This window comes from Eucalyptus grandis, chromosome 11 (genome assembly GCF_016545825.1).
Source record: "Eucalyptus grandis isolate ANBG69807.140 chromosome 11, ASM1654582v1, whole genome shotgun sequence".
NCBI lineage: Eukaryota > Viridiplantae > Streptophyta > Magnoliopsida > Myrtales > Myrtaceae > Eucalyptus > Eucalyptus grandis.
The window spans coordinates 17,856,317-17,874,773 of record NC_052622.1 but is presented as its reverse complement, the minus strand read 5'-3'; the positions used below and the strand labels follow the sequence as shown (position 1 = coordinate 17,874,773).

At 37.0% G+C, this 18,457-nt stretch overlaps 1 protein-coding gene across 2 annotated transcripts; it reads left to right on the top strand.

Moving 5' to 3' along the window:
• The first annotated feature begins 3,788 nt into the window (after positions 1–3,788).
• Positions 3,789–15,457, top strand: LOC104416383 (protein DETOXIFICATION 27). 2 transcript variants are annotated; one of them, XM_039304325.1, is made up of 9 exons: positions 3,789–4,447; positions 5,835–6,202; positions 6,482–6,568; positions 6,672–6,728; positions 12,090–12,328; positions 14,267–14,385; positions 14,525–14,614; positions 14,777–14,890; positions 15,087–15,457. In XM_039304325.1, exons 1-8 carry the CDS (start codon positions 4,151–4,153, stop codon positions 14,849–14,851), a joined length of 1,332 nt encoding a protein of 443 aa, XP_039160259.1. In that variant the 5' UTR covers positions 3,789–4,150; the 3' UTR covers positions 14,852–14,890; positions 15,087–15,457. The 2 variants fall into 2 exon arrangements, with proteins under 2 accessions (XP_039160259.1, XP_010026089.2); XM_010027787.3 differs by having other exon boundaries at positions 5,661–6,202.
• Positions 15,458–18,457: the final 3,000 nt, after the last annotated feature.

Here is an 18,457-nt window from a genome sequence, read left to right as displayed (position 1 = left end):
TGTGATTGTTCACGATTTAGTGGGTAGGATAAAATTCAAAGAAGACATTATTATCGGACGCAAATTCAAAGAAGACATTATTAATAACTTTAACTCATTTAAGAACTAGCATCATGTTCATTAATGCATGGATCTTCATGTATGTCCTTGCTATAAGTCAAATTAGGTGATACAATCAATGGTAGTCTAATCATTTTATTCCAAATACATTTGATCTTTTATATATATAATTACCAATCCTTTCTGTGTGACTTACCAACCTTATCCTTACTAATTTACAAAATTAGTTTTGGATTTTTATCTCTTGCTTAAGTAATTTAACGGCATTTATTTGGGGTTTTTTTTTTTTTTTTTCTATTTCACTAGATTTATCATTATATTTGTCTTACTTACCAATCCTTTTCTGCGATTAGATTATCAATGAAGTTTGAGTCGCTAACATTATTTAAGTTGGTTACCCATGTTCATTTATTTTCTTATTATTGACAAAAAAAAGAAGAAGAAGTAAATTTGCTCTTATTATTACCCAATTTAGTATAACTCTCTTATGAAGACTTTAAATTAATCAACTACTATCAAATATGCATATGTTGGGGTGTGCACAAGAAATTGAAAGTGAAATGATCGAGCGAAATGATTTTATTAGTTACTGGATACCTACTAGCAATATATTAGCATTATCTAGTTTCGATTTAAGTAAGTTGTGAATTAATCTAACATTGATATTAAACCTATTTATGCTACAGAATTTGGTATAAATTCATTTATGACTTATTTATGGAATATAATCAATCCATATATCAACCCAACTCAATCCATAAATAAAGGTTAAGAAATGGGGTTATGACCCATTTTGACAAGTTTAGACAGAAATAATTCAATAATTCTAGTGAACAAATATATCTGCATAATCATATTCGTGAGAGGTTCACAAAAAATGAATTTTTAATTTTTTATTTTTATAATTCATGGTTTCATTGCTGATTTTTTTTTTTTTTTGGTCGGAAGGTTCATTGTTGAGTTATTAGTAACTTTATTGGTGCGTATAATTCTCTCCGCCGGTTTCGCCTCAACCCTTGTGCTAGAGGCTGCCACCTCTTTCAGCCATCTCTCTTTTTCCTTTTAATTTTTTTTTTTTTTGACCCACTTGTTCATTTTTGGAATGAAATCAGAGCCGATTAGTCAATTAGGGAACATAACACAGTTCACATGAAAAATTTACTCCAATCGGTGCTCTAGACACTAGGGGTGGGTCTTGAATCTAGATCTAGACAAAAATAAAATATAAATATTTTTCCATAATGGGGAGGAGGGGACCCAATAGATTAGTAACTTGTAATAATGACAGTGTAGATTCTCATAGGAATGATTAAATAATTATTTTATATAGTTTCTTTATCTGCTCATGATGTTCCAAGAAAGGTTAAAAATGGAAAAGAACTGGAAAGAGATTTTTTTTTTTAATTGCATGGAGAATCCTAAGTGAATCACAAGTCAAACAATCAAAGAAAGGAATATTTATTCACCCATTATGCTCATTTCAAATTCTTCCTGCATAGATCTTGAAAATTTATTGCAAAGATTTTCGTTAGAAGATCTAAAGATTATATCATCTACATAAATCTGTACAAGTAGAAAATCTTTTTCTTCTCTTTTTATAAACAAGGTTGTATCAACTTTTCCTTTCTCAAAGCCACTATTTGTTAAAAACTTACTTAACATTTCATACCAAGCTCAAGGTGCCTACTTCAGACCATACAAAAGCTTTCTTTAGTACTTAAATTTTGTTCTTTTTTTTTTTTTTGGTTATTTATCGTATGAAAAATTTTAGGGATTGAATTCAACCCCTAAACAAAAATATGAGGTGTGGATACACTACCATCTCTCCTCCCCGTGCACTGCCACTTGGGCCATCACACTGTATAACTACATACCCCTTTGGAGCACAACATTCTCGCCATGGCCTTACACGCGGTCAGAAGTCGGCTCTAATATCACTTGTAATGCTCCAAGTCTTCAATATACACATATTATCCACTTTAGATACTAATTTCTTATGGTTTTGTTCTTCTCGGAGCAGCTCATACTATTCCAAAGAAATTGGTACGTACAGTTAGAGGAATCCAAGCCTTATAAGTCAGTCCATAACTCTCTCTAGGCGATGTGAGACAAGAAATGCGCATTCTCCCTGCGCACGTCCGGGAACCGAGGCACGGATGCGCCACCATACTTCCTTCCTGTTTACCCCTGCCTGAGCCGTCACATAAACGATACCTTAGGTTAGATCATGCAAATCCTCAGCGCCACTAATGCCAGCGCCACTTGTTTCAAGCCCGCTGGCAAACCAGGCTGTTCTCATTGCCTGGACAAGTAATGAAGACCCCACCAGAAACCCCCCTACAGCTTTCGCTTGCCTTTTTAGAGGCAAGTGTAACCTCAAGTACTTGTCTTCTACGTTATGGATGGACAAAGATTCCATGGGTTGATGTGAAAAGAAAACAGAGTTTCCACGAATATGACCCTCACCAGATAGTCAGCCTAGCGAAACGGAGTTTTTTATTCACGTACTCTAGAAGGTGGAAACTAAATATGACGTACTAAGCAAAAATCTTTTCCCCAAACCAAAAATGGTTGGACTAATTGATTAGTGACGGAAACCGCTTTCCTTCTTTAGTGGTAGTGCGAGTTTGAAGCTCCTTGCTAAGTGAATTAGATCCTGCTTGTGGGGTAGTCCTTGTGAATCGTATGTCGTCTATTCCTCCGACGTTTCAATTTTATTATTGCGGTGATAGACTCAGTTTCTAAGCTTTGGGAGGCAATGGCCTGAATAAGATATTCCGTAACAAGTATGGAAATCATCTTTGAACTCCCATAAAGGATTTGTTAGCTAGTATTAGAAGCCCAAATTCTCCTAACGTCAAGAAAGGCAAATTGATTCCCGAGGAAGAGATCAACATAGAAGATGACAGAAGTCTGTCACTTGATTATAAACTTAATTGTTAAGGAATGGACCTTTCGATGTGAGGCACATGGTGCATGTCCTATATCATGAAGTACATACAATTTTTGAACCAAAAAAGAAGGTACGAACAGGTGGCCCGTGCCCATTTAGGTTTCGACTCGGATTGTACCTAATTCATAACACTAATTGCATATTTGTATACTCGAGATATGTTAACCTAAAGTGAAGTTCCGAATCATATAATAATGGTGCAGGTGGCTCATCAGGACGGTGTGGTAGTTTTTTTTTTTTGGTTCTTGACGGTGTGTTAGTTGGTTCTATTAATTGTGCTTCAGAAGTTGTCTGTCTCGATTGTCCCATTCTCTTTTTTTTTTTTTTGCCCGCTTTAAAATTGATAGCAAATCACCACCAAATTCATTCCCACACTTTTCGCTTTAGTAACTAGTTCTCCAACCTACCATTCCACGCGCACTATCAACTTATTTCCTTAGTCCTTTTCGGGACCCTCTTGCCATTGCCTGTCTCTAGTATGTTCCACGTCGTGGGAGAGATAATTATCTCTTGACTTGTGAGAGATTTATTTAAAGAAAACCTAGGCGAGTCTCTCTGACTTATCGCTTTTAATGAAGGCCTGCACCTATAATGAAAGATATATATCAATGAAAGTATACCTTGAAGCACGTTGCCGTCATAAATGTGCAAAGCATCATCGAACTACACCATTGACGCCGGTCAATTTTCTTCCTTTTTGATAAGAAACAGTGGGCGATCTAATGTGACGGACAGTAGCAATCTAAATTCAAATCCGCCGAAAGCATTATTATGTGCTGAGGTCTTTACAGTAGGTCCTACTACAGCAACCACCAAGGTTAGAAGTTTCAAATGCCTGCCTGCGCATAGAAAGAGAACAATTTTGGCACCTTCAAAACGAGAGTCAGAATCGATGAAAATCGAAAATCAGCGACAAGCCCTCGATTCTTGACATTCTCGTTATTCCCACCGAACCTCATCTGAAAAAACTTTTCCCGGAAAAGAAAAGAGAATCACTATTTCTTAAACCTTTAACTTGTCTCCTCTCGATGCGCAGCCCGAGGGGATCGTCCATTTAACTGCCTTCTGATCATCTGTATTTCTCTCTGCTGTCATTATCACAACCTCCTTTGAGGCAAAGAAACTGCTGTTCCTTTCATGGCGAGCGTCAACCGTAACGGCGACGCCAGCCAGCCTCTGCTGCAAGAACCAGTGGCGGATGGCGACCGGGACGGCGGGGATCATGATGACGAAGAGAAAACAAGCTTGAGCATGAGAGTGTGGGCGGAGACAAGGAAGCTGTGGCACATCATCGGCCCTGCCATCTTCGGCCGTGTGGCTCAGTACACCATGATGATCGTCACGCAGGCGTTCGCAGGGCATCTCGGGGAGGTGGAGCTTGCTGCCATGTCCATTGGCATCAACGTCATCATCGGCTTCAATTACGGCCTCTTGGTAAGCACTGGAAAGAAAATCTTCACCCACTAATTATCTGATTCGATATTCATTAGATAGTACTTCAATATATAAGTTAGTCAACATGACAATGGGACCAAATAAAACTTGGAGAGTTTAAAGTTTTGACAGACTTAATTATGTTGACGCCAAAAAGATAAAATACCATTACGTTGCATTAAAAGAAAATACGGAACATCACAGAAACGCGACTATCGAGTCTTCTTCCCCGGTTATCGTGCGTTGCTGAATCTTGCAGTCTGAGAACTACTTAAAAGTCATTGGAGCAGATCAAGTAAAATTATATTTTAATAAATCGACGTGTGCTTGATTGGATTCCACATTAAATGTTTTGGTTTTAACATGTTTTTGTACAACGTGATGAGTCGTGGATGTAAGTCGGCCGGAGAGTGACTGAATGAATCTGTATAAATAATAAATGACAACGTGAACCACCTTAGTCGTAGAAAATGTCCAGCATTTGCCTATCGAATTCATTTTGGGTAATTCACTTGGGCCTCCAACGGTCCATCTTTAGTGGACCGTTAGTTTTCGATGATATGATGTATAGCAACTTGTTTTCTTCTTTTTACATTTCTCTGAGTGGGTTTACCAAGCAAAGGATAATGCGAATCCTCTTAGCTGGCTTCCAATATGCCTAAACACAAAAATCACTAGAATAAACCAAATATTTTAATCTATCTCAAGAAGAATAGCAGTGATTGAGAAAGCGATGCATGTTATTCGCGCTCGAGGGACGACTTCATGGCATGTGACTCGCTAGAGTGTGTATGTATATATGGTAACCACTCAACATTGCATGTGATTTACTAGAGTGTGTTTGAATCTATATGTATATACAGAGGTGCAATGTGAGTTCCACTATGTTCTGGCTTTAATTAGCTTCAAAGAAAAACGAGTTTGGATAATATATTCTCGCTTCAACATCTATTTTGACTCTCATTGAAAGATATTTAAACATGAAAGGGGTGGAGGCAATCTCAAGCCTCCAACCCTTTGTATTGATTATGTCAATTATGGGAGCATTTTCGTTGGTTTGTGGATGTATCTAATTACTTCTTATACATGTCACTTTACGGACAAATCAGGTGCTCAAAATGATTTTAGCTAGCTATTCACTCAATTTGACGTGATAGATAAAGAGAAATTGAGAGTTTCTTGTCAAATTTTGTGTTTAAATTGTGGTTAATAGTTAGGTATGGCAAGCGCGCTAGAGACATTATGTGGCCAAGCCTTCGGCGCAAAGAGATACCGCATGCTTGGCATCTACCTGCAAAGGTCCTGGATCGTGCTCTTTCTTTGCTGCTTCTTGCTGCTACCCTTCTACATTTTTGCCACGCCGCTCCTGAAGATCTTAGGGCAACAGGACGACGTGGCGGAGATGACGGGCAAGGTCGCACTGTGGCTCATCCCGTTGCACTTCAGCTTTGCCTTTCAATTCCCCTTGTGGAGGTTCTTGCAGAGCCAGCTCAAGAACCAGGTCTTGGCATGGGTCTCGCTGGCCAGCCTAGCGATCAACGTGCTCACGAGCTGGCTCTCTGTCTACGTGTTCGACTTCGGTGTGGTGGGGCTGTCCGTCAGCTTCGATATCTCTTGGTGGTTCTTGGTGCTGGCGTTGTTCGCGTACACCGCGTGCGGCAGATGCTCGTTGACGTGGACTGGCTTCTCCATGGAGGCTTTCTCGGGGTTGTGGGAGTTTGTCAAATTGTCCGCTGCTTCTGGAGTTATGCTTTGGTAAAAAACCTTATTCTCAGTCGCCGTCTCTAGGTTACACTGCGCATGCTTGAATCTGTTTTCTACATCGATCTAGCTGGTAAATTTTCACGGCAAACCTAAGCAGGGAACCTGCTCCATTTAGTGACTCCGGTAACTGCACCGAGAATTTTCGCATGCAAATTGAAACTAGTAATCTTGAAAAGTTAGACCATCATCTATAACTCTGTCCCTTGTGTCTAGATTTTTTCTTGGCCATCAGAATTTGATGATCATATTTTCTCGGTACTTTTCGAGCAGTTTGGAGAATTGGTATTACAGGATATTGATACTGATGCCTGGATATCTAGAAAACGCCACGGTTGCTGTAGATGCCTTGTCAATATGGTAATAGTTTATCTCCATTTTAATGATTTATCATCAGAAAAATTATTCACCAAGTGTCTCCTGGGACGCAACTAATAAGTTTATAATTGTACGTATACGGCAGCATGAGCATCAACGCATGGGAGATGATGATCCCTCTTTCCTTCTTTGCCGCAGCCGGGTACTCTCTCTCTGCCTCTCTCTGTCTCTGTCTCTGTCTCTCTTCTCTCTCTCTCCCTCTCTCACACACACATACACACAGCCAAGAACAAAAGCAAGTAAAATAAATACTTGAACCTAGGTTCATCATCGGGAATCATATCAATCAATCACATTATTAATAGTTGACCGAAGGGGCGGTATCATCTCCAAGTGAGTTATATTTATACGAAATTGGTTCATCAACAACACTTGGTTATATAGACGATATTTTTTCTATAAATAAATCTATTCAAATGATTTTATATATTTCGAGTATAATCATTATTGAAAATGTGTCTAAGATTTGGGCTAAAAAATGAAACTTTCCTCATCTGAATAATTTCCCTAATTGGATATGAGTACGTTTCCTATTTTGGATAAGAAGTGTGACTTATTGTGAAGAGTGTCCAAGAGGTGACTTCTTCATGAATTACATCCTAAAAGTTTTTAGTAATGAAGCCAATTAAATCTTGTGAGTAACGTTTGTGAATTCCTTCATGGGATTGAAAGATTATTTCATAATAAATTACGGAGTTAACACTATCTAAGGTTATTGGGTGCAATTGGGATTTAGGTGTAATTGAGATTGGAAAACACTGAGAGGGTTTGAGTAATTCGAGTGTGATTGCAACTTTCATTGTATCATTTGATCTATAATGAAATTCTTTGATGCTCTTCTCATAAAAGTAGCTCACACTAACCAAGCCATGTAAATTTGATGTTCAATTTATTTCCTTATCATGTTTATTATTGTTCAATTGTTTGTTACCATAATAAATGGTATCGAGCCTATGGTTGATTGATGCTCCACCCAAATTTATTGCGAAATTTGGTGAATATCTCAAGAAAAAAATCTAGTTACCAACATGGTTTTTGGGCGGTGGGCATTATGGTCTAGCAATGCAGTTTCAATGGTAGTCTTCATGGTTTAGTTTAGAGAGAGAGAGAGAGAGACTAGGGAGGAAGGTAGCTGATGATGGAGATTCAAGTTAAGATATGTTGGTGTAGAAAAATGCTTGAATTAAGGAGGAGCAAACATAAAACTAAGCTTATACATGAGGATGAGATTGTTAAGATGCATAAGTGAGTAATATTAGAGAAGTCCCACATCAAATAGGTGGTGTGGTTGAAATGGTCAATATATATTAGTTGGCTCATAACTCATTGGATTAAATTTTTAAGTAAAAATGAATATAACTATATATATTAATGAGCTCAGACTTCGGCTACCTTTTGGTGATATCCCTAGATGAAGGTGTTGGATTTTTACTACACGCTCCCAACAAATGGTATCAAAACTAGGCTTGGCCAAAATGAAACGATTCAATGGCGATGGAAGAAGTAAAAGTAAAAAATCAACAAATTTGATGGAAAGAATTTTAATTTCTAGAAGTGCAAATGGAGAATCATCCGTACTAGAGGAATTCACACTTGCTTCTCTCTAGGGAGAAGCCTAACTTAATAAAGTAAGCCGATTTGTGTTTAACATCATGAAATAGAAGACCACACTATGGATTTGACGAAATCCCTATTGAACATGTACGAGAAGCCCACTGCGATTAATAAAGTTTACTTGATGCAATGTATGTCTAACTTCAAAATGGGTGAAGGTGTGTCGATTGATGATCATATAAATTAACTCAATGTGATCATTAGTCAATTGAATTCAATTGAGATTGACATGATGGGGAACATGCTTTGATTCTATTGTCTTCATTGCATGACGGTTAGAATACTAATGTTATTATTGTTGGCAATTTCTCTAGGTCAACAAATTTGACTCATGATGGGGTTCACAATTTAATTTTGAACGAGGACATCTGTAAAAGAGAATTTAGTGAACTTATACCTACTGCTTTAGTAGGTGAAGCTAGTGGAAGAACTAGTACTCATGTTAACAGAAATAGCACAAACCTACACAAATATAATCAGTATAGAACTATTGGTGCTGTCTACTAAAATTGTGGCTAAATTGGGCATCGTGGAAGGAATTGCCTTAAAATTGTGGCTAAATGATGCTACATATGTAGTTGACTATAATCTAGATAGTCTTGATTATGTCTTATCTATCTAGATAGTGTTGATGATGCTACAAAAAAGGGAATAGTTTATTATTCATTAGTGCACGGAAGTAGTAAAGTGTAATTGGGGAGCACTATGTGTGATAATGTAGGCATTGGTGATGTTGGAATCAAAATGTAAGATAATATGATGAGGACCTTGACTAAAGTGAGGCATGTTCCAAAGTTGAAGAAGAACCTAATTTCTTCGAGTGCCTTGAATTCAACTAGGTGTTGGTATACTTTAAAAGATAGAGTTTTGAAGCTTGTTTGAGGTGCCTTGGTGATAGTGAAAGAAACCAAGCATAATGGCTTGTATGAGCTTTAAGGTGAGATGGTGATAGAATTCGCTGCAAAGACATTAGATACATTTCTTTGAGAGTTTGAATTGTAACATATGCATTAAGGGCACATTGATGAGAAAAGCTTAAAGGTTCTAAGTGAAAGGAATTTATTGTGTGGTTATGTGGATGGCAATTTTAATGTATGCAGGTACTATTGCATGAGCAAATAACAAAAAGTGTAGTTTAGTTCGATTGCCAAAGAAACCATGAAAATCATAGAGTTGATTCTCTTATATGTTTGCAAATTGTCGCAATTTCTTTCACGGTAGAGTGATGGATTTATGCTAATGTTGTGGATGATTACTCAAGGAAGACTTAGTTGTCTGTGCTTAGACACAAGTTTAGTGATGTTGTTAGAATCGGGCAATTGAGAGCTTTAATTAAAAAAAAAAAAGAAAAGGAGACCAATGTAATGATTAAGTATGTGTAGATTGACAATAGCATGTAATTCAGCTCATAACTACTAAACGGATTCAACGTGAAGGATGACATAATGAGACGTTGCACTAGTGCTAATGGATCACAACATATTTTAATGTTGATAAGCAAAACATTACTAGAGACTGTCCATAAAATGCTCTCTAGTTTTTGGTATAGTTAGGAATTCCTAGTGGATGCACCTATATCGAATTACCAAATAAATAGATCCTTATTGACTATAGTTGAATGTCACACTTTTGAAGAAATGTGGTTAGGTAATGTTGCCGATTATTCTGTTATTAGGATATTTGGTTGCTCATATTATGTTCAAGCAAGTGATGGCAATCTCAATGGAATGACAAGAAAGTGCACATTCCAAGGCTATACATGAAGTGAATGGGGTTATTAGTTGTGGTGCTTGAAATTATTTTCACCTGTTATGAACAGAGAAATTAAATTTGATGAGTCTCTAGAACTTTTGGATAGTAGTGTTATTGACAGTGTTCATATGGAGTAGGATGATATGGAATGCCAAACATCCTAAGTGCTAAAACTTGATATGGATAGACACTTAAGTGCAAAACTTTCAAAAAATATACTTACATGCCAAAATCAAAGAAAACATGGACACTTAAGTGCCAATTGTGAGAAATTCTAATCAAAATGCTGATGTGACATTTTTCAACAACTTTTTTTTTGCTAAGGTGGCAATTATTTTTAAAAAAATTTTCATGTGGTGCTAATGTGGCTAACTTATCCCACAACAACATCATTTTGTCCCCAAAAATTGATTTTTAATATTAACATTAATTAAATTAAATATATATTTTTAAAAGGGAGCTAATAGCATTTAGCGAGCACCTTTACGGCCCTCGCCGCTGCTACCGCCCCACCATCGTCGATCGACTATCGCCCCATCCTTGTTGGTCCTTTTTGGCAATGGTAGAGCAACGGCAGTGGTGAGGGCCATAGAGGTGCTCGATAAACACTGTCCATTCTCCTTTTGGTTTTTTGTTTTTTTAATTTTTATTTTATTTTAATTTAATAAATATTTATATTAAAAATCAAATTTTGAGGTAAAACGACATCATTTTGCACATTGATTGTTGAGTAGACAACTCCGGCGAGCCATGTAGAACAAATTTATTCTTAAAATAAGCCACGTTGGATTTCCAACTATTCTGGCTCTAGTTGTAGTTTAAGTATCCCAATTTTAAAAAAAATTATGCCAAATTGTACTTTTTGAAACTTTTGACACTTAAGTGTCCGCTTGTACAATAAATTTGCTTTATTTATGATTAAGGGGGTTGTACTAGAAAACCCTTGTGGAGTGATTAAAGGTATAGATAGAATTAGTATTCCATAGAGGTTCATGATTTTGAGCAAGTCCAAGGCTTGGACTAGGAAAATGTTCATGGCTGTTGAACCCTTGAGGGGCTATGTAAGAGTAGCGGTGAAGTTTGTATTTTTAGTGAAGTGATTGTGACTTGACAAAAACTTCAAATAAAGGTGGAGATTGTTGAAAGTATGTCTCATCCAAAAAAATGGAACTTTCCTAATTTGAATAAATTTCCTAGTTGAAGTTGGTTTCCTAGTTGAGTGGTTTATTAGTATGCATATGTTTCTATTGTGGATCCAATTCTTTTGTGTGTGTGTGTGTGTGTAAAGTGTCACTTTTTGTGATGAGGATCCAAAGGCAATCTTTTCATGAATTACACCTTGAGAGCTTTTAGTGTTGAAGCCAATCAAATCTTGTGAGTAAAATTTGTAAATTTTCATAAGATTAAAATATTATTTCGTGAGAATTTGTTGGACTAAACAATGTTTGAGGTTATTGAGTGTAATCAGAAGCTGAAAAACATTAAAATTGTATGAGCAACTCGAGTGTGATTATAATTTGTATTGTATCAATTGATATATAGTGGAATTCTTTATTGTTTTCCTAATAGATGTAGGTCACATTAACAGAACCATGTGAAACGGGTACTCGATTTATTTCCTTATACTATTAATTTTACCATTCAATTGTTTATTCTCTGCAACAATTTAGATGAACAATGATGTAAATTATTAATAGATAAGAGCAAGTTTTATGTATGCCTTTTTTGAGCAATGGCAGCAAAGTCCCAAGTACAAGTCCGAACTGTTATAATCAAAATATAGACAAACCAAGCACAAAGTGTGCCCATATAACGTAGAACACTACGGAAATACCTTATCTTAGCTTTTTGCATCAGCTTCTGAAAATATTACCATTCCTTCAAAAGCTTCTGATTCTTGTTAATGGTTTAAATATTATCAACTAAGCATTAGTTCATAGTAAGATTTATTTCTCGAACTTATTGTGTACTCAGCTAGTGAAAATGAAGTATCTATACTATTACACAACCTCAATTTTCCTTGTCCAAGAGCGACAAAACTCTCTTTCGTCTATCTGTAGAGTAAGCTTCCAAAATTAAGAAATCATTTGATTTATCGTCCCTTCAATCTTTAATCTCAAGTTCACTTAATATTCAGAGTGAGGGTGGCGAATGAGCTTGGAGCTGGGAACGGCAGGGCCGCAAAATTTGCAACCGTGGTGTCCGTTGTGCAATCAATAATGATTGGTTGCTTCTTTTGTGCTCTCATCATGGTTTTGCACGACAAATTTGCGTATATTTTCACTTCTTCTGTTGATGTTCTTGAAGAAGTGGACAAGCTTTCTTATCTTCTTGCCATCACCATTCTATTCAACAGTGTTCAGCCCGTTCTATCAGGTAAATCTTGAAAACCATCTATTAATATACATTTTCTTTTGCTTATGAGTGGATCTATCAAAAAGGGAAATAGACCCATTTCTTAACATGTATATGATGGGGTAAGTTGTTATATGGGTTAATTATATTCGGTAAATTGGTCATAAATGGATTTAGAATCATAATGCCCAACATAATATGTATGTTAAATGGGTTTACGACTTGCTTAGACTCACCCATATCTATGACTCTCATCATTTTTTCTCACCCTCACTCAATCCTGCCCTTTCTCACTCCGCAATCTCAACTTAGTTTAGGTATAAATTATACTAGGTTGAGTTTAATAAAGAAGTGTTATAGTAATATGGGTTAAGTTGAGTATGGGAACTGGATTTAAATTACATTGAAATGTGTTGAAATGGGTTAAATGAGTCTATTTGGATCAAACCATTTTCAATTGACCCAAATTTGACGGGATTGTAATTATGCTAATTCAGTCCTAAACTTTTTTTTTTTTTTGCCAATTTAGTCCTAAACCTTTTATAAATGTGCAATTCAATCCTTCCGGCCAAAATTGGCCGGCCGGAGCTGACGTGGACGCCGACCGGAGACAGCTGGCCGGCGAGCAATTTTTTAATGATTTTTTTTAAATTTTTTTTTCGATTTTTTTTTTAAATTTTTTGATTTTTTTGATTTTTTTGATTTTTTTTACCTTCTTCTTCTTCCTCTCGGCCGGCCGCGAGGCTCGCCCCGCCGGCCACCGGTGAAGGCTCGCCCCGCGGCGGCCACCAGCGATGGTGAGGCGAGCCTCGCCCGGCGGGCGGCGGCCACCGATCGGTGAGGCTTCGCCACCATGGCTGGGCGAGGCCGAGCCTCGCTTGGCCGGGCGACGGCCGCCTCGCCATGGCCGGGCGAGGCTCGCCCGCTTGCCCCGGCGACCTCGCGCAGCCGATGGCGAGGCCGCCGTCGGCGGGCTCGAGCCATGGCGCCTCGCCCGCCCGCCCCCGCCGACGGCGAAGGCGAGGCCGCCGACGGCGAGGCCTGCCGTCGCTAGATCTAGCGAGGCTCGACCTCGCCATGGCCGGGCGAGGCCGAGCCTCGCCTTGGCTGGGCGACGGCGGCCTCGCCGTCGCTGGGCGAGGCTCGCTTCGCCGGTGGCCGGCGAGGGCGAGCCTCGCCAGTGGCCAGCGAGGTCAGCCTCGCCGGCCGGCCAGAGGAAGAAGAAGGAGGTAAAAAATAAAATAAAAAAATTCGAAAAAATTATTAAAAAATTGTTCGCCGGCCAGCTGTCTCCGGCCGGCGTCCACGTTAGCTTTGGCCAATCAATTTTGGCCAGAAGGACTAAATTGGCACATTTATAAAAGGTTTATGACTAAATTAGCAAAAAAAAAAAAGTTTAGAACTGAATTGGCACAATTGCAATAGGTTTAGGACTTTTTTGGTAATTCTCCAACCTATCCATTTGATGGATCTACTTGTAAGTCTTCTTCTCCATAGATCCATATGTGGAAGGTCACATGAAGTAATGGTGAAAAAGAAATTTTCGCAGTATTTATGTCCGATTAATCACAAGTGTCCATTCAAAGAAAATGAGATGGTTCGGTTGGTACGAGTGCTGTATTGACGTACGATCAAGTTCGACCAAGTGAGATATCTGATATGCTTAACATTAACTCAATCAATCGTTTGGTGATTTGTTATCAGCATCCAACATAAACTTAAACAAGAGCGTTAAAAACAAAGCACGATATTTCAGAAAACAAATTGTTCGATTTCATCTAGAATTTACTCAATGTAAGCATATTACAACTACGACTCTATTTGAATTTCTCTCACTATAACTCAGCATAGGAACATGAAAATTAGGGCCAGTTGAAACACTTAAGAGGCAGTTCTCTTATCTGACTAGTAATTTGTCATCCCTTTACATCATTCACACAAGTTTCATCAATGCCACAGGAGTTGCTGTTGGATCCGGATGGCAAGCGTATGTTGCATATATCAATCTGGGATGCTACTACGTTATTGGACTACCTCTTGGATTTCTCTTGGGTTGGGTTTTTAACTTAGGTGTTATGGTAAACTTTGGATCTTTCATATAGTTAATTACTTTTATTCCTTCCTTAATGCCATTATTCATTCCCCCATACTTTGTCATTTTAGTTCATTAACCCAATGGTTTAATTGATTATTAAGGGAAGCTCTGAATAAACACAGGGTATTTGGGGTGGAATGATTTTTGGAGGCACTGCTGTTCAAACCTTGATATTGGCTATAATAACAGTTCGATGTGATTGGGAGAAAGAGGTAATCTTCAAGTATATTTCATTTTCTTCTAATTAACTAAGCATATATATAAGCATTATATGCTTAGTTGTCTTTCTTTCATGGTAACTTGTGTTCTAGTTCTTTCTATCATGTCGCATAGGAAAATCTCATATGTATTCCTATGGTAACGACTAACCGTAGGCGGAGAAAGCTAAAATGCGGGTTGCGAAATGGTCTACTCCAACCCTTGAAGATGATGAAGCGGCTGCTAGATAAAACTCAATTTTTGAAGCTATCAGTGTCACGTAAATATAGGTGAGTATGGCAATAGTATCTTTGATTATTCATAATTAACATAACTAATTTATTAATCAGTAGCCAACTCAATCTGATTGATCATTTGGCAATGTTATTTATTATTAATTATCCTTTTTCCCCCACATATATTTCTTTAATGTGATTGGCTGAATCTGTGTAACTAACTTTATTATTAATATCTCCCCTTATATAGGTTTAGTGGAATAGCAAGGATGAGGATTTGTTGGACCAGTAGCAACTACAACTATCTGCTCCTTTTCACGCAACCTTTGAACGGCTACTTCTGCATCTGCAATCGATCTTAGAGTTGGAAAAAGGACCGTCAATATAACACACAAAGAGAGAGAGGATATTTGTTGATTTAATTATCGTTCGAGAGTCTCTAGAATTTTAGAATATTTTCTTGCTTTCTAAGAGTTTAGGTCGCAACTTTCTTCTGTTAGTGATCTGCTGTCTAATTTAATGTGATTCCTAGAATGTATCATGTTCATTCCATGCACGGACTTTCATTTATACCTTTGCCATAAGTCAAATGAGGTGATAAATGGAATACTTGTTTCATCATTGTATTCCAATTCTTTTTTTCTTGTTAGGAAAAAAAAACTAGAAATACCATAATTTTTGTATGGTACTCGCTTGAATACCAAAATTTCTCAAGTGATCACTTGAGTGCTACTTTGGTAAAAAAAAATTGATCACTTCAGTGCCATTGACGATTCCATTTACCGAAAAAGCTTGCAATTAACGTGGTATCATAGAAATGTAATTTGGTGCTTTGTTAGCATAACGGTTCTTGGGATATTGTGAGAATAATAGTTTATTGTGAACCATTTTTTTTTTTGAAAAAGTGGGTTCCACAACAATTTATAATTATTTGTGATTTATGGTCTAAAATAGACTAGTATTCTCATGGTACATTAAAAATTATCACATAAAAAACCGTCATTGGCCTTTGTTCTTGCCCCAAATTGACGAATGGCCCAAAATTAGGGCCGAGAATCAAACCCTAACCTCCACATTGACCCAAACCCCCATGCTGCCATCATCGTCAACTCTCTTCCTTGAGACCTAGGTTCAAATTGCACTAATGTCCATGTCGTTTAGTGAATATACGCTTCGGTTCAAATAACATATCAAATTAAATTAGTTCACGATTGTCCTGCCTGTCGTTAGGATTAGTTTACATATAGATTGCATTTAAATAATTTATATCACATGTTATTAGTTTAAATTAATATTCGTATAGACAAAACTTAGATTAGAATTGCATTTCATATATTGCATATTGTTTAATAAAAAAGAAAACACCATTTAAAATTAATTGACGTTGCATTTAGAAATCATGTCTTAAATCATGTATACATTTTTAGTTTTTATGTTTTTATTAATCTAGCATAACACTTGGATCATAATCATAATAAGTCATATTTTGCTTAATGCATTGGGGTTTTTTGCACTATTCCCAGCAATTTATTTATTGCTTTTGATTTATTGAGTGTTAAATTTTTGTTTGCTCGCCAATATAATCACACATTGCATGTCAGTGGATTAAATAAAAATCAACTAAAATTTCTTGCAAACTATTTTTTAAATAAAGAGAAAAAGGTATTGAAATGATATTAAATTAATTTAGCATGAGCAACATCCCGTGTATATGAAATCTCTCGTTCGTAGAAGTAAAATTCTCTCTCACATGTTACTTGAGTTTATTATCGACCCAAAATTGATAAGTGGCAACTCCTAAATAAATTAAATGATTATTTAAAAGATTAAATCAAGACCCAAAGTTGTGATTGGTATGTATTTAGGAGAGCATGCACCAAGTATTCACTTAGTAATCCATTAGCTTTTTATTGGTTCACTTTGTAAAAGGTCATGACAATTCACAAATCTCTATGCTGTAGAGCTATAAGAAAATGCGAACTTTAGTATTGCCTAGGTTAATCTTCTCAATTCAACATGATATTGAGTGATCTTGGGTCTTTCTCACCCCAAAAGCTAGTTAAAAGAATTAGACTTTCTCTCATATTTATAAACTATCAACCCATCCCACAACTAATGTGGAATAACTCCAACAACCTCTCCCTAACATTTTGAGCCCTAGGTCAAAGCAGGAACAACCTATATCTCTCTTGTGTGATTGTTGGGTTTAGACTTGTTGGTAACTTATACTCCATAAGTTAACTTAAAGGATAAGACTTTTCTTCACACTTGTAAATCAACCACTAGTCCCTTTCACAACCTATATAGAATAAGTCCAACACATAAGACCTACTTGACACATGTCGCATTCTCAATGGCATTGGATCATAATGACATGAGAGTCCTGAACTACCAAATGACTACCTTCCGCTTGGCCTTTGATTAAGGTGCACCAACCTTGCTGATGGCACTTATGATATGGAAATGCGAATCGCTAACATTAATTGATTAATTTCTTTGGCAAGTCCCCCATCAAATGACTAGTTTCCATTTTGCCTATGGAAGAAAGTGAAGAAGGATTGCTAGTGGAGGAACTCTCTATTACAAAAGATTTACTAAAGATTAATATTCTTTTTTTCTAATTTTTAATGTACCTCCAATTAATAGTTAGGATTTACTATTTGTTTCTAGTTAGCATAACATTTAGTATATCTTATATAACTAGGTAGAGATATTTGGTAAGTACTATGTTGTACAAATATTTGTATTGTACATTGAGCAATATGAGAAAATTATGCACTCTCACATGGTATCATAGATGATTCTGCTCACATCATTTGCGATATGGTTGTGGAAGTGTCTACAAAGAAGGTGATTGACCTTTCCTCACCATATTATCTCAACACCTCCGACAATCTTGGAAGCATACTAGTTTCATGCATGCTAACCTAGGATAACTATGCAGCATGGTTGAAGGTGACAAGACATGCATTGCAAGTGAAAATAAGCTCAAGTTTATTGATGGATCACTAGAGAAGCCAAATCCAACAGTATGTGAATTTAATGTCTAGGACATTTGTAATTCCATGATAGTTTGATGGATTTTCAATTCCCTTGACAAGAGTTTTTAAGGAAGTGTGGCTTGTGCAGAAGAAGCAAATATAATTCCGAACAAGTTGAAGGAGAGATTCGCTCAAGGTAATGGACCTTGCATCCACGAGAAAATGAGATTGAACTCCTAAAGCAAGGAGGACTCTTATCGGTGAAATACTACATCAAATTGAAGGTCTTATGGGATGAACTTGATGATTATGATGACATCCCATAATGTACTTGTGCTGCAACCATGTTGTACACGAAAAAGGAGGTGGAGAAGATCCACCAATTTTTCTATGGATCTTAAAGCTAAGACTTGTGGGAATGTTCATTCTCAACTTCTCAACTTTGAGCCACTCTTGTTCCCTTAGTGAGGTTTATTTTATGATCAAGTAGGCGGAGCACCAACGATCAATTGTTTGGAAAAGGGAAAGAGAAGATTTACCAAATATCTCTAACTAATTAATAAAAATATACTAAATATTATGCAAATTGAAAACAAAAGATAAATCCTAACTAATAATAAGAGATACACTAAATTTTTGA